This window comes from Taurulus bubalis (genome assembly GCF_910589615.1).
Source record: "Taurulus bubalis genome assembly, chromosome: 20".
Classification (NCBI taxonomy): Eukaryota; Metazoa; Chordata; class Actinopteri; order Perciformes; family Cottidae; genus Taurulus; species Taurulus bubalis.
In genome coordinates this window covers 12,035,889-12,059,794 of record NC_136608.1, presented here as the reverse complement: position 1 = coordinate 12,059,794, position 23,906 = coordinate 12,035,889, and the positions used below count along the sequence as shown (strand labels likewise).

The following is a 23,906-nucleotide window of genomic DNA, read 5'->3' as shown; positions in this document are numbered from 1 at the left end:
GGATATTACACAGGAAAAATAACTGTCTGGGAGGTGAATACTCGTATTAGAGGAATGGACACAAAAAAAAAAAATCTCCAACACACACACACACACACACACACACACACACACACACACACACACACACACACACACACACACACACACACACACACACACACACACACACACACACACACACACACACACACACACACACACAGCTGGTCCGCAACTAAAATGTTGATGTCACAACAAAGACCCTTCAGAACTACTTGACTACCGTGTGTTTTTCTCGTTATTATGCACACATTTGGGGAGAAGATAGTTCATTTGAACACAGATAAGGTAGACGGGCAACTATCAGTAATGAAATCCAAATTGAAAGCATATTAGAAAAGCGCTTTGTTCACTCCCCCGTGTGCTTTCTAACATTGGAAAGCAGTTCTCGATGCAGTGGGGTGTTCACTAAAGATATCTGGCACAAGGCAAAAAAAATGGCTTACAAACACGGTGGCAGAAAACAAAGATTATTGGCATGTGCACACACAGAATCTCGATCTGCTGGACAGCGCTGCCGTAATCTGGGCGTGGACAGGTGGGTTTGAAAAGATGAAAAGCCGTTTCATTCTTCTCTCCCATCCCTGGGTCTGTGCAGTAACAGGCCTCAGTATGGCTAATCCTCCCCTACATGGAGCTTGATGGAGATTCTGGGATTAACAGCTTCAGAGAAATAACACTGTTAAGAAGGTAATTGTGGCTGTGAGTATGGGGAGGATAGTTGAAGGTCAGGGCATCATAGTGGGAGACGAAAGAAAGGTGGCCACTTGGAGTATGAAAAATGACCCGGGAGGAGGAAAAGTCGATTCACCACTGTGGAGATGGCGTGGTGGTTAAAGATAGCCTAGCAGCCTTCAATTCCATGTCGATAGCGAGGGAGATATGGAGTTACCAGGCAAAATAGAGCTGCTGTTTGATCCAATAACCTCTAGCAACAGACTTTTCAGACTTGCCATTGAATGAAACCTACACGACAAGCGAAACAATGGGATCATTATCAAGGAAAGATGAGACGAAGCATTTGTTAGTGTGAACAATAGATCACAGTTTTGAATCCTGTTTGATCCGACACCAACAATGAAGTGAACTGAGATAAGTAGAGGTAATGTAAAAGCACAAAATGGGACTAATGTCATATAATGTGGCAGAGTAACAACACACTAGTTAAGATTTTTGTTTTGACGGAGCCAGGGGCACATAAAAGCAAAAGAAGGAGAGGGAGGGGTGGCGCTGAATGAAGACGGCATGTCTGCTCCAAAGGAGCTAAAAAGTCGAGAAGATTTAGTTGCTCTCTCAGCGGTGAATTACTATGTTTTTACCTTCACATTGCTCTGAGAAAGAGACATCCATTTCCTACGGCCTGGCAGTTGGCAAGGCAACATTGTGATGAACGCACATACAGGGATGCTCCATGAATCCCAATGAGGCCAGCTGACCAATGACGTGGCCAGGGCCAGACATGGGGAGCATTAGCATATGGTGAATTCGGCATAAATCATTATATCACACGCTCTTCCAAATGATATACAGTATACTGTAATCTTAATGAAAAACTCCATTCTTAAAAATAAATGTGGCAGTAATTGGTGAAGGCAAGGTTTAAAATGTGAATTCATCATGGCCAAATCCCTATTTCTAAGTAGGCATGAAGTATCTCCTCCTATCTAGCTATCTTGGCTCGTGCGGATTGGGTTAACAGTGCTAACCTACTTGTATCTTTCTTCTGCTTCCAGCTAACACGGCGCTAGGGCTAATCCCTGCTCTGGCAGCCCGTATGAACACAGCTCGACATAATAAAGCCCATTAGTCTGGAGACAATGGCTGCTAGCGAAGCTCAAATACTGAATAACACAGGATGAAAGAAAAAAAGAAAAAGAGTGAAAACACTCATCTTTTACTGTGTGCCTTCAGTTGCCTTGACCTGATACTGCCCCTATTTGAGAGGGCAAACACCGTCTTCCATACAAAAACATATGCTGTATGAGCAAACACAATTAAATTGGGACTGCCTGCAAATAGTAGGGCAGCGGAACACTGAAAGAAGTAGAAATTAAGAGACGGGGAGGACAAAGTTAGGGAAAGGGAGAGCAGGAAGAAGAAACAATTAGGGAAATAGGAACAAAATAAACTGGGAAAGAACAAGGGCAGTGGAACAAAAATGCAAAAGAGGAGAAGAGGGAAAGAAAAAAACAAATGAATGGGTCAAGGGACAAGTCGAGAATGGGGAGAGTTTAAGAAAAGACAAAAACGAACAACCGACAACTAAGCATATAAAGCAATTTTGTTTTATAGATGGGGTAACATAACCTTGCGTCTCAATAAAAGTGCCATCTCAATGCATTAATTGAAATGAATGTCCAATGTAGGGTATTGCTGAAAATGTTATCAATATATGCAAGCTGTATTGAGTGGAGGCCGAACAAGGTCAGTGAAAGCAGACGAGCAAGACTGAGCAGGTAACGGGATGAAAGAAATAAACTCATCCAACCTGGGCTTACGGAAGCCACTAATATACCCTATTGGCTATTATAATCTCTTGATACGCTGGCATATGATTGGTGTGTGTCGCTGTGTGTACGTGTGCCAGAGTGTGTGTATGTGATGAGAAATGTGATAAACAGGAAAAATCCCTACCGAGCAGTTTAAGCCTTTACTGGAACACTGATAGCAGTGTGTGTGTGTGTGTGTGTGTGTGTGTGTGTGTGTGTGTGTGTGTGTGTGTGTGTGTGTGTGTGTGTGTGTGTGTGTGTGTGTGTGTGTGTGTGTGTGTGTGAGAGATACATAATCTCTTGCAGAATTAATTCCTGGAAATTGAAATGAAAATGGGAAAGGAAGTGTCTCGAAGCAGATCCTTTACCTCAAGGTCAGCATCGTAGAGTTTGGGGCGTCACTGTGTGTGTTGGCGTGTGTGTACACATGTTTAAGTACAGTGACCTGGAAAAATCGCTTGACGGTAACGCCGTGCCGGGGTGGGCACCGGTATGCAAACGGCCACTGGGACATTACTGGACGCGCTCACTCACCCACACACACACACGTATGCAAGAAAATGTGTCATAGCTCTCAAAAGTCAAGACGAGCCCAAAAATACTGTGCCTCTTGTCTCCTTGAAAACTAAATATCTCTCTCAGTGTCAGAGACGCACACAAACAGAAAGCCATATGTGGATCGCCTCAGGGCCTGTACTGTAAATCATTGATCCCGGCAATGGCAGAGGCAATGACATTATCATTAGATCTATCATTCAAACTGCACACTGCTAAACTCTTGATCGTCATTGCTGTTATGCTATACTGCAGGCCATTCACCCGAATGGAGCCACTGACAAGCACACACATGCAAACAGACCCAGGCTGCTGACCTACATGTGACTGGCCGCAGCCCAGATTCGCGAGCACTCCCACCCCAGGGGATGGGCTCTGTAACGTTTGCATATACCCCCTCGAACATGCTTGCGGACAAGCCACACCAAAGTAGGTCTCGCAGTACCCCCGAACTACACCCAGTGCCCTTCTGGCCTGGTGCGTGGGGGTGGCTCTACAGAGCCTCCGGTGAGGCGGGGAGGACAGGGGTCGCGCAGCGGGAGCATGTGGCTGGCATGAAAGCGTGAAGGTCCCGCATTTCTGACAGCTCATCAGCCGCCATCGGTCAGCAAGTCCTGGAAGTGAGGCCTGACACCACGCTTCTCGTCAAGCCAGTGTATGTGTGTACTGGCATGATCTATACCTCGAAAGACACTCAAAGTCAAACCGTTTAGCCGGGGCGATACATTTCCTTGCATTGACCTGAACCACCAAATCAGATTCAACTTGGCAAGGCCACTGGCTTGGCGAAAGGCTTTTATCTGGTTTCACCTCTTTGCCAGCTTCAGGGAGCTGTGCACATGCTGGACCATGGGAAAACCATGCTCTGATCACAGAGTTTGGCTGACCATCAAACAATGTTGACCATTCCGGGCCAGGATCAAAATATAAAGCAAGTGGTTGACCACTTTTGGTCAGTGGAGCATTACAGAGTTTGGCAGGCCATGACCCATGCAGCATCAGTAGTGAGAGTGTCCACTGACAAGGGGAAAAATAGAGTGAGAATAGAAAAGAGAGAAATAGACGGGGCGAGCGCCAAGAGGAGAGAGCTGTCCTGGCAGCGCTGGTCAGGTTACGGGTCAATGGATGATTTTGGTTAGATAGTAGTCTGGGATGTGCTGTGCTGGGTGGGTAACACACAACCTGCACTCATTTTGGGTCACTTGCTCATCAAATGGTGGCAAACCCACACCTACAGGCACAGCACAGGCACCATCTGACACACAAGCAAAGCTCGCGGTGCCAGTAAGCACACTGTTCTACGTGCCGCGTCTTTTTGTCATCAATAATCACACAGAGAACAACACGCCCTCATTTGCAGTTGGCTTAACTGACAACAGATCAATGAAATGTCGACGTTGTGTTTGAGCGGCCATGAACTGCTCTTGAATGCCTGCCGGAATCCATGCCCACATTATCTCACGTTTCACTTGTTGGGAGAATGCAGTGACGGAGATGCAGCAGTGCAGCACGCCTCTGATAGGAGCCTCCACATGGCCGCGGTGCTAGGGAATCCCTGTGGTAAGGAAAGGAAGTAGCCTCTTAACAAAGTCTTAACAAAGGAAAAGCCCCCCCTATACTCCTGTGGCTGCCTCGCTGTTGCATGAGCTTCATTGAAGCCCATCGCATTCAACTGCAGTCAAGTCAAGGAGAAAGTCTGTGTGTGTGTGTGTATATATATATATATATATATATATATATATATATATATAAATAAAATACAGGAGTTGGCTCTATACTCCTGTGCCGGTGGGAATAACGTACTGCGCTACAGGCAGTGTGACCTTTTTGAGCTGGCGTGCTTTCTATATCCACTCTCTCTCTCTCTCCCTCTCTTTCACACTCTTACTCTCTAGCTCAGACACAAACATACACACACACACACACACACACACACACACACAGCACCGTCACCGCTAGCTTTACCAAGCATCAATTACCCACACTGCTTCCTAGTTTAATGGACATGAGGCTTGTACAAATCATTGGTGATGGAGGGGTTGATGGGACAGTAGGGTGGTTGGTTTTTCCTCTCTTCCTGCGGCAGGAAGGTAAAGCATGTCTTGTTTTCTCCTGTTCGCCTTCCTGAACATGACCTTTATGGCTACGTGCTTCCTGAAGCGACAGTTTGTGCTCAAATTGAGGCTTAAGGCCTGCCTGTTTAGAGCGCTCTAACTACCTGCGAAGGCATGCGTGATGAAAGGGTCATGCTGTACTTGCTTCCCGTCATGGTTCGAGTGTCGGTCTCTCCATCTAATAAATTGGCATTAATAGAGTAATCTAATCAAATCTAACAATCTAAACTATGAGTTCCATTGCACTGAATCGAGATTGAAAATGGATATGGCTTAAATCTCACTTAATGCCCTGACAACTTGTAGGAGATTGTATATAAAGCCATGAAGCAGAGTGACAGTGACGGACAAAGAGTAAGCAGTGTGAAGGATAGACGGCGAGGAGGGTGAGGGTGGAGTGGGTGGCTGGGTGGGTAGGGGGAGAGTTAATGCACAAAACACACTGCATCAAACCAAAGCACTACTCCAAGCAGGATGCGTCAGCAGTCCATTCATGTTCCTTTATTTTACACTGAAGGAAAAAACGAAAAGAGGGAGAGAGAGCAAAAGGAGATGAAGAGAATCAAAGATAGAGAGAGAGCAAACAGAGAAGGGAAAGAGAAGGGAAAGAGAGAGAGAGATAGAGAGAAAGAGAGAGCGTCATGAGAGAGACAGGAGGGAGAGTAAGAGAAACGGTGTCCCATCTGCCTGCTGTTGCCACCACAGCAATACTGGAAATATGTGCCAGACTTGTTGGAATGGCTGAATTCATGCAGGGGAGGCATGGGTTAAAATACGGTTGCTGTGGGGATGCCACTGTCCATCTCAGCCTTTCGCTCGGACAGTCCGTCTATTGCTCTAAGCCACACAAAGCCCCAGAAAGCCACAGAACAAGAGACTGTGAGCATTAAAAAAGGGAGCAGAGGACAGCAGGAGCAAACTGGTTTTTGAAGAGGTAGAGCTCTAAAAAGGTCTGAGTGCTTTGAGCTCATCCAACTACCTCAGGACACTGCAGAGAGAGCAGGAGGGAGGCAGGCAGAGAGAGAGAGAGTGTAAGAGAGAGAGCGCGAGAGCGCGAGAGAGAGAGAGAGAGCACAATATCCAAGCCGGCGCAAGCTCTCTCTTTTGCTGCTACAACGGATCCTTTCCACATCGACGCTACTGTTAACGTCACGCCTGTAAGCCGCGCGCTCACCCAGCGCTCGCCTACCCTGTCTTGCTCCTCTCCCTCGTCGGACGCTGCATTAGAGAGGGGGTGCTGATCACCACGAGGAGAGGAGGCAGAAAGAAAAAAAAATTAAGAATTGGAAAACAAGAAGAAAAAAGAAACAAGCCGGCGAGGAAGGAGAAACTGCGCACCACCCCTCCTCCCTCTAACCCACCTCGATCAACCCAGCTACAACACCCCCACTCCTCCCAGCACCCCCTTCCATCCCCCACCCCACTCCCCCTCTGAAGAAATTGACGGATTATTGGGAAGTGCAAGGGAGGCAGGCTGCAGCTGCTGCTGTGTGTGCTCACTACTGCTGCTGTGTGCTTCGCAGGGATGGTGTGTGTGCGTTTGCAATTGCTGCTTTTCGCCACCGCTGCAGCTGAGGCTAGAGCGTCTGGCTAGTTAAGAAGAGGAAGAAGAAGCTAATGAAGCCAGTGTGAGTCGCGTATTCTTTTCAACCGCCGCGGAGCACTCGCTGAAGAAGAAAAGAGAAGAAAAAAAAAAGAAAAATCAAGTGGACACGACGCTACATTGAAAGGGGGAGCAAGGGAAAGAGAGCGAGAGAGGGAGAAGGGCTGTCAGACTGACCAACCGACCAACTGATTGACCACTAAAAAGTGAACAGAGGAATACAGAGAGGAGGGGGGCTGTTTTTTCCCCCCCTGGCTTGTCAACCTCACCTCCAAACCATCGCAAACAAAAGGCAGAGAACATTTGAGAGGACTGTGGAATTTCCATTCAACCTTCTTCAATCCCACCCCCACGTACCACCCTCTTTTTTGTCCTTTCTGTCTTGGCTTTTGGTGGACAAAAAAAATTGTGTGTTTGTGTTGTCGCCTGTGCTATGGAGACCTGGGTAAGGTGTCTAGCAGGGGGATCAACTGTCGGATTCCAAGGACAAGCAAGAGAAGAGGAGCCGACAGCGAGAAGCGAGCAAGGGAGCACTGCTGCTTTCGGAGCCTGACTGGATTCCTATCTGCAATTCTTTTTTTCTTTTTTTCTTAACAACAAGAAAAGGGAGGGAAAAAACACTCACAAAAGGGCCTTTCGAACCTTTCTCTTTGGATGTGTGGATTTACAAAAGGGCTCGTCGTGGTTAAACTCTTTGGCATTGATACCCTTTTTTGACAGAGCAAATATAAAAGAGGCTTTATTTGCTGCTCTTGGGATATACATACATCTGGTGTGAATACCACCGCTGTTTCTGATTGCAAACAGGAGGGAAACTATATATCACAGTTCAAGGACCTGTAATAATAACTTGAGGTAGGTGTCTAGTGTTTCAACCCCTCTTTGCATCAATTTGTAACCCTACCTTCTGTCTTGTAATACGGCTTTTGGTTGGTTAATTTATCATCATGTCCTACTCATACACACGTTTCAGCAAAGCCAGCCCTCTCCACCCTCCCTTCTCCTTCTACCCCTGAGCAGTTAAAAAGATTGCTTCATTGAGGATAGGTCAAGCCCTCTTGCCCCTTAGCAAGCACCCAAAATCCTCATTCTCTCCCTGTCCTCTTCAGTTCCCCTGAATTCTTTGCTCTGGTCACCGTAACACTACAGCCAGCCTACCAGCTACTTTCCCTGATCCCCAAAGCCCCCCCAAACACCACCCCAAACACCCCCATCCCTCCCCCCCAGATGATGCTGAATTATGAACGTGCCACATCATGAGTCTCCTGGGGCGGGTAGCTGTGCATCGTGCCAGGAAAGCCGCCCTGCTCTGTGTAGTCTTCCTGATGGCGCAAGCGTGGAGCAACACCTCCCTGGCCTTGGCGGGGGCGGCGGTGTCTCAGGGACCCCAGGGCTGTCCACCACAATGTTCCTGTAGTAATCAGCAGGGGAAGGTGGTGTGCACTCGACGTGGCCTCACCCGTGTGCCGCCCGGCATTCCTGCCAACACGCGACACCTCAATCTAATGGAAAACGCCATCGAGGCGGTGCAGGCTGACTCCTTCCGCCACCTGCACCACCTTGAGGTGCTCCAGCTTGGGCGAAATGCCATACGGCAGATTGAGGTGGGCGCGTTTAATGGACTCACCAGCCTCAACACACTGGAGCTGTTTGACAACCGGTTGACAGTGGTGCCCAGTGGGGCCTTTGAGTACCTGTCTAAACTAAGAGAACTATGGCTGAGGAACAACCCCATTGAAAGTATCCCCTCCTACGCCTTCAACCGCGTGCCCTCCCTCATGCGATTGGACCTGGGAGAGTTACGGAAACTGGAGTACATCTCAGAAGGAGCTTTTGAGGGCCTACAAAACCTCAAGTACCTCAACCTGGGCATGTGCAACATAAGGGGGGAAATGCCAAACCTAAGTCCCCTCATAGGCCTGGAGGAGCTAGAGATCTCAGAAAATCACTTCCCAGAGATAAAGCCAGGCTCTTTCAAAGGCCTGCGCTCACTGAAGAAGCTATGGGTGATGAACTCACAAATCACAGTGATAGAGCGCAATGGTTTTGATGACCTATCTTCATTGGTGGAACTTAATCTTGCCCATAACAATCTGAGCGCTGTGCCACATGATCTGTTCTCCCCGCTCAGGTACCTGGTGGAGCTCCATCTCCACCATAATCCTTGGAACTGTGGCTGTGAGGCTGTATGGTTAGCACGCTGGTTAAGGGAGTACATCCCTACTAACTCAACTTGCTGTGGACGTTGCCACTCACCTGTCAGCATGAAAGGGCGACAGCTGGTTGAGGTGGAGCGAGGTGAGGGTGCTGCAACCCAATGTTCTGCACCATTCATTGCTGATGCACCAAGGGACCTGAACATTTCAGCTGGGAGAGTGGCTGAGATTCGTTGCCGCACAGCCTCAATGTCTTCAGTGCGCTGGCTCCTACCCAATGGGACTATCCTGACACATGCCTCCAGTCACCCGAGAATATCAATCCTGAATGACGGTACCCTTAATTTCTCAAATGTCCTGGCTGTAGACACAGGCACTTATACCTGCATGGTGTCCAATGCAGCGGGGAACTCCAACGCCTCGGCCTACCTCAATGTGAGTGCAGCTGAGCTTAACACATCCAACTTGAGTTACTTTACCACAGTGACTGTGGAGGTCTTGGGGCCAACCACTGAGATGCCCAAACCTAGAACCACCACGACTACAGCTGCTGCAGCAGGGGCCGGGATACCTGGAGGCGGAAGGGTAGGCCTAGGGACAACAACTACAACTGCCTCCCCTTCTGTCTTTCAGCCAGTCTTCATCTCTACGCCAACTGTGCTACTGCAAAGCACTAACAGCCCTCCAGGTGCAGCGAAGACATCTGTGGCGCCAGGACTCCAAGGTGCAACTGGCAAACCAGGGAGGTCTGGCCCTAGCCTGGATGAAGTGATGAAGACCACTAAGATCATAATAGGTTGCTTTGTAGCAGTGACACTGATGGCTGCGGTGATGCTCATCGCCTTCTACAAATTGAGAAAGCGCCACCAGCAGAGGAGCACAGTGGCAGCTGCTCGCACTGTGGAGATTATCCAGGTGGATGAGGAAGACCTTCCTCCACCAGCGTCTGCAGCTCAAGAGACGTCTCTCACGTTGCCTGAAATCCGGGACCATAACAGCATACACAAACTGGACTTTATTAGCCACAAGACTGACTATAGCTTTCACAAACCCAAGATTGAATACAAACCTCAGCCCGATTTCACCCTTCATAAACCTAAGGCTGAGTATACCACTTACAAGCCAAATATGGACTTCAGCAGCCACAAATACATCCCAGATTACAGCACTCACAAATCTACACCAGATTTTAGCCTTCATAGACCAAAGCCTGACTACAGCCAATTTAGACAGGACTACAGCACTCACAAACCTAAAGCAGAATACAGCCCATTCAAACCAGATTTTGGCACTCACCCAAAAACAAAACCAGATTACAGCCCATTCAAACCAGATTATGGCACTCATCCAAGGCAGAAAACAGACCTCAGCCCATTTAAACGAGATTACAGCACCCAACCAAAACCTAAACATGACTACAGCCCATTAAAATCGGAGTACAACACACAGCATAAACCTAAGGCTGAATACAGTCCATTCAAGCCAGACTTTGGTACTCATCCAAGGCCTAAACCTGAATACAGCCCATTTAAGCCTGACTACAGTACTCAACCCAAACCCAAAACAGACTACAATGCCCAGAGATCTAAAACGGACAGTACCTACAACCCCAGGGACCCTTACACCTCTCATATGACTGCAGCTGAATACAGCGCCTTCAAGACCGACTTCAGTCCCCACAAAGCGGATTACAGCGCCTACAAGTCTGACTTCAGTCCACACACTCAGAGACCTAAACTTGATTACAGTCCCCACAAAGTGGACTACAGCCCCCATAAGGTGGACTACAGCACCATGAAGCCCAAATATAACACCTATAAGCCAACTGGCCATGGGGCTAAATGGACAGACAACAATGTTGGGAACTCTTTGCCTCGAACCTTGCCCAGCACCGTCACAGCAATGGCTGAGCCCTTTGCCATTAAAACTCACACCAAGGAGAAGGTGCAGGAGACTCAGATTTAAAAAAGACCCCCTCAAAAGGCTCCCACTCCTTCACCTAGGTACCTAGCTCCCACCCACCCTTGTCCCTCGCCCCCTTCGTCATTTCCTCATAAACTCATGCAATAGAATGCACAACGAAAAAAGGACAGGAACTACTTTTTTGTACAGAGTGCAAACTTAAAAAGACTGATGATTTATTGTTGTACATGCTTATAAATATATATATATATGGACAAATTGAAACTACCATGGGCTGGTGATAGAGAAACATATATTAAAAAGAAATTGAAACTATTTTCTAACTTGTAACTTCTATTTAAAACAATGAGTTGTTTAAGATGCTGTCTTGACTTTGACAAATGAGGGTAGTCTTGTTTTAAAAAGGGGGCATTCTGTGTGATTTTTACACCATGCTACAGAGAATGCAGTGATAAGAAAAAAATATTTATACTGAGAAGACTTTCTTTAACAAAAACCGAGAAAAAAAAGGTCAGTGTCGATCTTTACAGGTTTATCTTGTAAAAGCACCAAGAATTTGTACTGTGCCAAATGTTATAAATGCAATAAAAAGGATTTTTGGAAGAAAAGAAAAAAAGAAGTTATTAGAAAGAGATGTTTTTTCTTCATTTTCTCTCCTGGTGTATACTGTAACGATCCGCCAAATGCTTTAGACACTGCAGTAAGACGCTGCAGCTATACTTTAACCCTACGAGTGCTGAATGACTCAGGCAGAATGAATCACAATGCAGAAGTGGATGGTGTTTTTGTTTTATTTATTTTTTTATCTCAAACCCTCCTATTATTATTATTATTAGCTTTATATGTAACAGAAGAGTTTGTTCAGTTTCTATTTTACACCAATGAGTGTCATAGTGCTTCATCAAGGTGTGGCTGAAGAAAAGTGTGTATATAATTTTCTTAAATTCTATAAAATGCTTTTAAGATGTGAAAAGATGAAGCAATGGTGTGTCCATAGACAAGTGTAGCAGTGCTACTATAACATCTCATGTTAACTGAAATGCTCATTATATAATGCTGTTCAACGATGCAAACCGATTGTGTTACCTATCTTTTTTTTTACATTACAAACTGCTATTATTATTCATGTAACTAATGAGTGAAAATGGTGATAAATTAAGGTGAAGTACTGTTTGAGTGTTAAGACTGTCTTGCACTTTGCCAAAAAATATAGATCCTCATTTCACTTTTCATTGCATTGCCAGCTGTTGTGCCTTCATCAATCAGTATGGGGGCTTTTTATGGTGACAAATGCATTTGGGTCTTGCTGTTAACTGCATTTTTCATCTTCAAGAATATCACCCCTCTCAATCACAATATAGCCCACCGATTCTCTGCCTAACAAAGAGAGATAGCATGCATCATACACAGTGGTTATGACGCATGTATTAGACAGGTGAGCCGGTTTGTTTTTGGAAATCACAGTAAGTCGGTTTGAAGACAAAGCTGTGTTGTAGCCGATGTAAATCTTGCTTACTGACAAAACTGGGGAAAGAGTATAAAAAAAAAAAGGTAAAATGATAGAAAGAGCGGGTGTGACCTACAATGGGAGCACATATCAGTTAAAAACAGAATAACATGTTTGGAGTGGGAAACATGTGGGATGAAAAAGAGAATACTACAAAATAACTCCATGGGAGTGCTTGCAAGCTGCGTGGACCATAATCAGCACATCCAAACCCAGATCCTACCTTCACAATTTTAAAGTAAACTAACACGAATAAAAAAAAAAAAAACACACAATAAACAGCCTCGAGAGATGTGTGACGTTATCAGATCTGCAGTGAGCTTTCGCCTGGTAGAGTAGTTGACCGCATCAGTTTACATCGCAGAAAGAAATGTTGCAAAAAGAGACCTCGTTAGGGAGAGTACCCTAGAGGGTCACAAGCCCAATATCAGGGTTTGCCTCTCCAACAATGTTGCATTTTACCATTTGAGACAGAAAGGAAAGAAGGACAATGTTTGAATATGAATGATAGAGGGGTTGACGTGGCACATCACAAAGATAGCGCAGCAGCTAGCTGAGAGCTTGCGACGTACTTAACCTGTAGTAGAGGCTGTCAGAAGAGGAGAATGATATGTGGGTCTGTGAGGGCAACAGTCCAGCAAAAAGAGGGAGTGTGTAAGATAGATAGAGTACGCGATGGAGGTTAAAGAGGACAGCTGAAGAGGGTGAGCATCTTGTGTAAGGGTTTTGTTTTTTTATGTAGCTGTTTCAGAGGATATCTTGCGCTTGGAAACACAGGAGATGTTGGAGCATTTGTTGTGAATGTATAATTCAAATGTCATCCAACATTGTGCTACATAAAAAGGCTAGGACGGATACGACGATCCCAATGAGTAGAGAGCACGTTTGGAGTAAAAACATGGGTGTAAAAAGTGTGCAGTGCAGCAGAAACATATATTGCTTGGAAAAGAAAACGGGATTGTATCAAAAAAGGAGAGCATACAATTTTCTTCTTCAAAAACACATTAAGAGGCAGCCCACTGGACTGTGTGTGATCTTAGGGGCCAAGAAAAGACAGTGACATGTTTAGAAAAGTTAATTATTTTCGTCCCTAAACAGTAATACAATAAACAGTTTTAGGTCCAGATATAAGTGTGGTTACATACAACGTGATCGCGCACATTTTATATTCCTATACTGTCATCAAATTGGGGTGAAAATAATCTTCTGCAGAGTCACCAGCGCTTTCCAAACCGGTCAGCTAGGTACAAAAAAAGACCAAATCAACTACCAGCTCTCTATCCACCAACCTCTCCTTCATACACTGTTGATGACTCAGTCTGCAATTTAAATATTGACCAACTTTCTGCAGGTGCAAGAACGAGCTTGATAGATCAGACGTGCACTTGCGAAGGTATTTGTCCATGTATACATGTCTGGGTGTTGGGCTACATCTAACAGAGCAAGGGAACAAAAGGAGCTTCACAGTGACGCGTGGAAAAGGGAATGGAGTGAGCAGAAGGAAAAAGTGAGAGAGAGAGAGAGAGAGAGCAGGATGATACATTTAAATTTAGAAGTAATCGTGGCCATTTCGGGGTAGCCCGGTAATAGTTGAGGTGTAAACTACATAACTGCAATGTCCACGGTTTGATTCCAGCTGCTGACCTTCATGGCATTTCATACCACTCTCTCCCCCCTCATGTCCCGTCAGCCTCTCTACTCTCAGCTTTCCAATAAAAAGGCGAAGTATGAAGAAAAGAACCACATGGAAACACACCTATTTCATACACGGACACATTTCCATGCTGACCATTTGTCACTGCGCTGACTCATATCTCAGACGGCGTGCCTTCGTCTCCCAATCCTGTGGTTAACTTCTAATTGTTTTCATATCTAAGCTATTCAAAGCCAAAACAGCGGTTTCCCAAATGTCTCTCTAATGGGAAACATGCGAGAGGAAAGTTCAAACGTGAACAGCTCAGTATGTTGCATCTCTATGGATAGCGTAAATGGGTTAGATGGATTGTGAGCAGTTGTATGAACAGATGCAAGCACTGCATTAAGCCGTTCTATGGCATTCTATCGTCAGCCATATTGCACTTTGCGTGCCTCAGTATGGTATAGCAGGATGGGGCTTACGCTACACCACAGTGTTTAATACCAAAGCATGTTGTGCTATGTGGTCACATATTAAGCTGCAGTGTGCTATAAAAGGCTCTGTCATACTAATCAGTCAACATGGCCACAGGGTCATCAATCAGCCAATCAGCTCGGCAGCCACCGAAGGGCTCGTCTCCATGGGAAACACTCCTTCCCTCCGTCCCTTCATCCTCTGAGTCATTTTCTTTCTTTCTTTTTTTTCCCCCGTCTGTCTGCTTCATTAGCAATCATGAAGCCATTTGAAAGAGGAAGCAAGGCAAGATGCACCTATTTACCCGCAGCTCACAGAGCTAGGGGGAGATTAAAGTTCGAGGAGGAAGGTAAAAGGAAGATAGAGGAGGAAGAAGATAAAGTGGTATAGAAATTGAGATGGAGGAAAGAACATTTTAGTAGGAAGGGGAAGCATGACAGATTGCTTGGAAAGAAGTTATGAGGGAGCAAGCAAGAGTGAGAAATTAGCCAAAACAGAAAACGGGGTTAGAAAAAGGGCGCAGATCTAAGAAGCAAAGAGCAGGCAGCCGGGGAAAACACAAGATACACACAGAGAAATATGGCAAGGCTGGATAAGGTGATTGATTGTACATAGCAGTGCTTCTGGGAGACTAAAAGAAATCGACGCGAAAATGAGAAGTGAAGGGACAAGGGTATGAAGGGAGAATCAGGTCACAATGACGGGATACGTAGAGAAGGACGCAAAAAAACGAAAGCAAGATGATAAAAAGGACATAATAGTCAGATCTGATTAAAATTAAATGAAAATGAGAGAAAAAGAAGCGGTGGTAGAGCTGCGACAAGAGGGGAAAGCAAAGCAGCGAGAGTGTGAGAGAGCAAAGGCACTCGGGGAAAGGAGTATGCAGAGCAAATGTGATGCAAGAGTGCCAGCTACAGATGGAATGGGGGATATATAGCGCGGCCAACATGGCTCCTGCATAATTGGTGAATGGCCTGGACTGCACCACGAGGGGTGTGGCGGTGGCGGTGGGGGGAAAGGATAGCGTGCGATGTTACCACAGCACAGTGCAGCAGATAAGAAGTGCTGATGGTATTAATGGACTTGACCGCTGGGGGTACTTGAAGAAGGGAAAGCGGTGAATTTGACGGCAGAGAGGAAGGGAGGATCAAGAGGTCAGCGCAAATGAAACTGGAGGGACGAGGACTTCCAGAGTGCGGCCATGTGCATGCGTACGTGTTTTCAGCGAGATCAAGAATTTAACAGGTCAAAGCCCTTAAACCAGCAGCAAAAGCAATACTCCTTTCCCTTCCTTCCATTCAGTACGAGGAAGGAGCTCAATCCTCAACTTAAAAAGGGTTTATGGGGAATTTTGAAACCCAATTATTTTGATGCAATCTCTTAATTAGATTTTTTTTTTCTCTCATTGTGAAATTATTATGCACTCAGGCACAGAGGTTGGCTGTAATAAAGTGTTTTTTTTTTCATTAAAATGACCAAGACCAATAGGCATTAGAATCTCAATTGCATCAGCCATTTATCAACTAAAGCAGTGATGTCAGTGCAGCCACCAGAATTTTGTGCACTTTTGGGACATAATATACTTCTGTCAAAGTGGCTATATTTGGCACTGTGCTGTAATGCTCAACTGGCAAAGAAATTAAATAAAACAAATCAGAAATTGTATTTGGTGAAGACTAAATGAACAGATTATAGAAATATGATGGTGCATTTTTGGGACCTTGGTTCCACTCATGCAGAATTTCACTGCACTGACATCCACTCAGGATCACTACACCATCTTTGATAAGAGCGCGTGACGATGGATTAGAAAAGAACACAAGGGACCTCTACCTCTAGGATGAAATATGCTTCTTAGCCTATTTTTCTACCCGAAACATGCATCATTATTAGGATTCCCATTAATAGCAAAAAAGTACTTGCATGTTGTCCGATTTGCATTATTTTCATGTTGGAAATCTGTTTTATTATTCACAGAGGATCAATGTGGCGAACATAGCCCATGTCAGTTCTTTTCATGGGCTTGTATTCTGAAAGCTTTTATTGATTGCCTATTGATAATTAACGCACTGTAGCAAAACGATTGATTGCAGAACCTGCATCCCTAGTTTATGCTAGTGGTGTGTGCTACACTGTGCATTAGCAGGGGACATTGTGTGAGCACTAGCCAGTGTGCTAGTGGAGCAGACAGCAGGCTATTCTAAGCAGGCCTAGGAGCGTGCTGCCTTGTGAGTCAACATGAGTCAGGGCCCCGAGAGTTGTTCGGTCCTAATGTCAAATAAAAAGGGACTGGATGGGACGCAGAGGCAAAGGTAGAGACAGCACGTCGTCCATGTAGCGATCAAGGCTTATGACAAAGAGATTTAGAGTCACCCTACTTTCAATATTTGGCTTAAATCACGTCGTCTTTGCTAATTACATCAATCATCTTTTCTATATTGGAAAATAGAGATTCCATATACATGGTCATTTTTTTTGAAACACATGAAGCAACAAGGTTACGGTGTGAAAGCGGTTGGTGGACTGGAAGCAAGTTGATGTTTGCTGATGCTTCTGACTTTGACTGTGTGAAAACTGATGTAAATAGCCATATTCGGTGACCAGCTGGTGGTATGATTTGCTGTAACTAAGGTCAATAGAAGCAGAAGATTTTTTTTTTTTTCCTCCCCATCACCGTATTACTGTTGGCAAAGAGCCCAGTGCTGTCGAGGCTGCAGTGCTGAATGCTGTCAGGTGCATGCCAACAGATTGTATTCGATATACACCGTGGTCAAATTTACACTGATTCTGTTGCTCAAACCGAGACTGTACGAGGGCGGGACCACTCAAGTGTGCTACTCCCTGCGAGAGAGTTTATTGCCCTTTTGGCAGGTGAAACACATCCCTGTGTTTTCTTTGCGGCCAGCGAGCAGGAAGCCTTACATTTATGATCCCGTCCAGTAGTTGAGGCCGAGGTCTGTGTGTGTAATGAATCATGTCAACTGAGAGCAGCAAACGGGGAAACCAAGATATATACGAGTTTTTGTGTGTGCACACATACAGAAAGACACAAACACACACACACACACACACACACACACACACACACACACACACACACACACACACACACACACAGACACACAGAGCTAAAGAAAAAAAATGAAGCCATTGACCATTAATTTCACTGCTTTTGTTGAGATTTACAGCCTGCAGAGAAATCATGATCACAGGCGCAGCATCACCAAGGATACTGGCTCAGGATCAGCGCCCATTCGCTCCCTCACTCACAAACATGCGTAAACACAGTACATTAATTCAGCCTGTATTAACATGTTGTTCCTCATCATGTGTAAGTGAAACAAGCACAAGCTCCTCGTTTCTGCCCATCTCTAGTAAAACTTTTGTGGCAGTTCACAGAGGAAACTGTGCTGACCATCAACAACCACAACACACAGTGCATCTGTTCTTCTCTAGAAAGAAGAGATGGATGAGAAAAGGCACAGTGCGATGATGAGAATGTGTGTGCGTTCATACTGCGTGTACAGTCTGAAGAGAGAAAAGAGGATAAAGGATGCTTTCTTACAAACAAGGCGACCGATGTTACATGGCGGGGGTGGGGAGGGTGTAGTTTAGGGGTTAGAGGGTGCGTTCTGGGATTTCATCTTTTCTAAGACAAGAATGCGTCTGGGTGTAGACATTTTGGTGATTGTGGAGGGGCAGAATTGGGGTGACAAAATGGGCTTTGTCATTGCTCAAGACATTCAAGTAAGGAAGCAGTGAAAAAGACAGACAAGCGGAAGAGAATTAACTGAGGTGGATAGCCAGGGCGCCACATTATCTATGACACCCTGATTTAGGATGGCAGGGGATGGCAGGGCTAGATTGAAAAAAGGACACGTCAAGAGAGAAGTAGGCACACAAAAAGGAGTGTAAAGAAAAGGGAAGAAAAGGGTCGAGGATGGGGAACAAGCAAGAGGAGAATTGAAAAGGTGATTGCCGTAGATAAGAAGCTCCTATCTGACACATTAAGAGGGGAGCTCAGAAGTCGCTCTGTAGTAACTGTAGGCTCGTGAATTTACACCGATGCGGACTCCAAGATGACAAGCGCTGTGCTAATGTCAAAGACTCGCTGAGAAAACGTGCACCGCAGAGCACAGAATGGCACATGAAAGCAGCGTCGAGATGAAAGCCCTGACGAGCCGCGGAGAGCATTCACGGGGCTGAAACAGTTTTCACGCGGCGGCAGAATTATTCAGCCGCTGCAGCAAACCGCCGCGCGCGCCTAAGCGTGTGCGTGCAGGTGGGCCAGCGGTGATCTTTGAAGATCAAATAAAATCAATCGCTAACCTCTGTAAGCAGTGGACAAGTAAAGGCTCACAGCATTGTGGGTAGTGAATGAAGTCTTTTTCGACGCGAACTTGAGTTTGTATTTTTTGGCATAGGGCATTAGGAAATTGTTCAGGCTTTGTTTAATTACTTGATCAGAGTGGAGTAAGATACACTATGGAACAGAAAGGGAGGGTAAATAAACCCGAGCGGCTTTCATGAGGAGGCGGGGTCGAGGCGCTGGTCCCAGCCACACGTTTTAATGGATGTTAAATGAATGGCGCCTCGGAAAGTGCTTTGTAAAATACAGTTCTTACTTAACAGAAGAGGCTGCAGGCTCGCTGGCAGATCTAAGGGAGCCGTGAAACAGTCAGACTGTTTGTAAACATTTAAGTTGCTCCTTTTTCTCCCCTTTAATTCCGACTTCAAAAACACATTTCGGATGGACTTCAGCGTAATGAGAAGAAGAAGAGTGCTGTGAAGTGGTCCGTTTGTGTATTTGTGTGTGGCGTCGGAGATGCATTCGTTTCAAAATCATGTTTATTTGCATACGCAGTGCGGTCGAGTTACTGTCTAATGTCTAAATGGGTTTTTGGTCACGTCTTCAGATGGGATTCAGCTCGAAGGAAAAACACTTGAGATACACATGTGTTACTGCATGCGGTCTGTGGGAAAAAGCTTGAGTAGGAGTCACTGCAGGTGAACCTGTGCCAGTCTAACTAAGCCACCTCCGCATAAAAAATGATCAAAGCAAATGCCATCCTGAAAAAAAAAAAAAAAAAGCAAAGAGAATTTTAATCCAGTAGCTGCTTTTCATGTTAGACAACACTTTTTTACTTTAACTTTGTGAGATCCTCTGGAGCTGCACTGGAAATAACTTAAATATCAGTGATTGGAGACGGAGAATTAAATTACAAAGATCTAAGATCCTTTGAACTGTGCAAATGTATACATACAGGGAAGGACTTATGGTGTCCGAAGAAAAGAAATTGAAAAGGAAAAAGAAACATTTCTGACAACAAAATTACAATAAACCGAAGAGGGGCCAGGAGAGATCCTTTAGATGGGATTCATGTTAAGTGCCAGCTTATCTAAAGCTACATACGTGTAGTTGTTTGGGCATCGGGGATGATTTATTTGAAATACTATTTTTAAAAAGGCTTAATTGTTGTACGAGCAAAGATGTTTCCCGGGCAGGGTTTGGCATTTCAGAACCCAGAACTTGAATCAGAGCTGCTGTGCGGCCCCAAGCCGAGCGCGACCTCGCCGGCCGATAGAAGAGAACCTGCCCAACGGGGGAGCCAATAATTAGACATGTAGTTATCCTGCTCTTCTCCCCTCGACACTCTGGTCGTCTTTAATTAGCTGGAGTGAAGGACAAGACACATCAAAGACGTGTATGAACAAGCAGCCCCGTGTTTGTCTGTCAATTACAGTTTTGTTGTTGTTGTTGTTGTTGTTGTTGCGGCAAAATTGACTTCAAACCAAGTTGCGAGCATCAGCTGGAGATGTACTGTAAGAGTGTAAACATGAGGGATTAGAGCCACAAGTGAGAGGAAACTAACACAAGTAAGTTGGATCATGCAACAGGGACATGGGAAGCAGAAACCCTATAGAGTTTCACACTAGGAAAGTATGCATGGGATGAGTCTAGAGTGAGCAGGAGAGGGAAACGATCAAAGGCGAAAGGGACGAAAAAGACAAGAAAAGGGGGAGACGAGGAAAGGTGGCTCAAGTTTAATGACTGGAAGAAGGAGAGGAATAGAGGAGGCTCGGGTAGAGGAGACTTGGCAAGCATTCACCCTCCCACTCTGTTGGCAGCAGAGGCACAAACTGTTTGCTCACAGCAGTGCATGCATCTATTAGTATTGTTCCAGGAGATAATAACTGTGTGTGTGAATGTGTGTGTGGAGATACACACACGTGTGATTGGGTGTCAATTCTTCGCCAAAAGTGGAGACCGAGTTGCTATGGGGCGGCAGACAAAACAATGAGGGGCTGCAACAGGAAATGTTAGAGGAAACAAGCGTTTGTCCGTCTGTGGGTGTGTCAGACTGTTGTGCTAAATGTCAGCTAAGCGGAGACACCAGAGGCCGTGGCGTCCATCAGCAACGCAGCTCCTGGAAACTACAGCTTCCGAGTCTTATCCTGGTTAGAATGGCGAGGTGTTCGCATTGTAACGTATGGCCCCTCTCCGGAGAAAATGAAATGTATTGTTGGCCCCGGAAGTATTGATCACCACAAGCCTATCTGAACACACTTTACACAGCAGCAAGCTGAAATTCAGCTGGCACCAAAAGCATTACCAAAAAAAAAAAAAAAAAAAAAAAACTAGAAAAACTGCAGTGCCCTGGCCAGCCTTTCTTGGAACTTCCCCTGCATACACCCCTGCACATTCAGAGAGAGATTCAGCCAGCGAAGGGGTTTAAAGAAACTACATTTCTATAGCTGGCCTCATTTGAAGCCATGCTCGCGCACATATACACACAGCTCTCTGCCTGTCGCCCACTTCTGCCATTAGCTTTATCTGTCTGAATTCAAAGCTGAGAGCCGAATCCCCGTTGGTTTTTTTGAAAAGATTTTGCCAGGCTTGTTCTTCCCTTTATGCCCCTGACTCTCCTCTGGGAAAACATAGAAAAAGAAGGGGCGGGGGGGATGCTGATCGCTGACACAGCCGCTGAGATAGCCTCTCTCTTGTTGGTCGGGGATGTAAAGAAATGGAATGACAGAATAAGGTAGCTGGAAGGAGATGCTGAGATGGGAATAAGGGTGCAGGCGTGAGGGCGTTGTGCTGGGCTAAGCTGCCGGCGGATTACCGCTTCAAATCTTGCCTCTCCTTGGCCTTTATTTGGCGCTTATTCATTCACATCTTTGAGGATACGGTCCTGCTCACACCAGGTGTACGCACACGCACAGGCATAAAAAAAAAAAAAAAGGACGACAAGACAAGAGGAGATGGCGAGGTCTAGGTAGGTGTGCCCTCTACGCAGCTGGGGCCAGGCGCTGACAACTAAATAAGCGGGACTGACATGAAACATGGAGACGCGCACATAGCAAGATATGGGGAAGGGTGACAGGCGAAGACGGTCTGTGTGAACAGCAGGAGCGGCGTGCTGGTCTGCATGGACCACATGTACGTTATGAAGAGAGTAGAGACCGGGAGTTGTGGAGAAAAGGCTCGGAGACTAACCGGCTCTTTTTTTTTTTATCATGACAGCTGACTTCAGTGTGTGCGAGTATGTGTGCGAGTGTGTCCTTCAAACCCTACAGACAACTCTATGTCGATGTGTAGCAACCACTGTGTTGTCAAGGGAACCATTAGAAAGACTGAAAGCCTGGTATCTGCTCTGCGCTTGCCTACACACACAAAAGACACACACACCCTCTCGCATGTATGATGACTGAGGAAATAATTCATCCGCATTTTCCATATAGATATATATATATATCTCCCAGGGTGTAAAATAAGTTAGAGTAGAGATACAGTTGCCGCCGACCTGCAAAAGTGCTTTATTACATCTAACATGTATATATGTGTTTGATGTAAGCGTGGTGGAGTAACAAAGATAGATGGATGCGTTTTTGTCCATCAATACTGTCAATATGTTGCGCTGTTATGTCACAATCATCAACGGAATTGGATCAATCCGAGCATCAATAAAGCTTAGAGGCTGAGAGCCATTCCCCCAGACAGGAGATTCAACCAACCCATGGTGAAGGACATGGACCACGGACCATTTCTAGTACTGACTATGTAGGTCAGACTGCAACGGAAATCCTGCGGTTAATCTAGCACTGCTTGTCAATAACCACCATTTATATTTTAAGCATGTTTTTTTTTTTCCACGGAGAAATAGCTTTAAAATGTTTTTAGTTCAGAAAAGAATGTATTTGCTTCGTATGTATTTGAACAGACTCTGAAGCCAATCGCACAGCATTTTGGTAACAGTGTCAAGCGGTACCCGTGTTTAGATAACAAACACCCCGCGGCCAGCAGCTCAGAAGGCGACGCAGCAGGGGGATTTGGGGTGTGTGTGTGTGTGTGTGTGTGTGTGTGTGTGTGCGTGTGTGTGTGTGCGCGCAAGTGGGTATTTTCCTTAAGGGTCAGGCTGAAGAAGGGGCGCACTGAAAAAAGGTTAATGAAAGTAACAAGTGTGCACAAAATCACGGAAAGGGTGCCAGCCGGGGTAATGGAAGACAACGGAGACAAAACAAAAAGGAGAATTGAAGTGTGTGTGTGTGTGTGTGTGTGTGTGTGTGTGTGTGTGTGTGTGTGTGTGTGTGTGTGTGTGCAAATACTAACATTAATTTAGGGAGGAACATAAAATGCCGGTCAAGTGAAAAAAAAAGGAATGGTGAGGCGAGACCACAATAATAGTAAATTAAGAGAGAAGCAATAAAAATGAAGCCGCCTCAAGAGATGGAGAATCAGCTGACCGAAGGAGGATTAACACGACATCTCGTCTTTAGACCGCCCAAAAGTCCAAAAGTAAGACAAGATCATTGTTCCATGTATTCAATTTCTCTAATTACCCAAATCTCACCTTTTCCACACATTGTTTTTCATCTAATAATGAATTATCAAAGATAAATTAGTTAGATTTAGAGTAGACCTTTACGTAAATACCATTATACAACCTCCTCGTTTGTAATGAAAAAAGCCAGAACAGGACTTAAATGGGTCCAACTGTTGGGTGATTATTGAGCTATTGAGTGCCCAACACGACCGGCCGCATTCAATAACGGAGTCGATATTCCAACTCTCAATTCAACATGTTCATTATTTGTCTCAACTTTCTTTTTCATAACCCATTTGTCATTTCTGGCAATTCTAGACTGGACTGTGCTGACTAAGCTGGTGAAGTCCTGTTTATTAAAACAATAAACAGTTGAAGGCAAAAAGAAATAAAAAGCTAAAAGAAGAAAGAAGTACAGAAGCCAAATAATGAGCCAGGTAGTGGCATGTCTATTGAAAGACTAGTATCTGGCTGGCCGCCTGCAGTATTCTCAGATGGACCAAAAATGTAGTTTGACTATTTAATTTTTTTTTTTTAAAAAGGGAGAGCGACCCGAGTATAACTATGCAGAGGCCCCCCAAA

The 23,906-nt window shown here is 45.3% G+C and overlaps 2 protein-coding genes across 2 annotated transcripts in view; one reads left to right on the top strand and one right to left on the bottom strand.

Moving 5' to 3' along the window:
• The window catches only part of snd1 (staphylococcal nuclease and tudor domain containing 1), a 158,845-nt gene that overhangs the window by 77,360 nt on the left and 57,579 nt on the right, over positions 1 to 23,906 (bottom strand). The gene's annotated exons all lie outside the window — the stretch shown is intronic.
• Positions 8,060 to 10,924, top strand: lrrc4.1 (leucine rich repeat containing 4.1; the record flags this gene model as incomplete). Its single annotated transcript, XM_079236344.1, has 1 exon — positions 8,060 to 10,924. The coding sequence occupies one exon, from the start codon at positions 8,060 to 8,062 to the stop codon at positions 10,922 to 10,924; it is 2,865 nt and encodes a 954-aa protein (XP_079092470.1).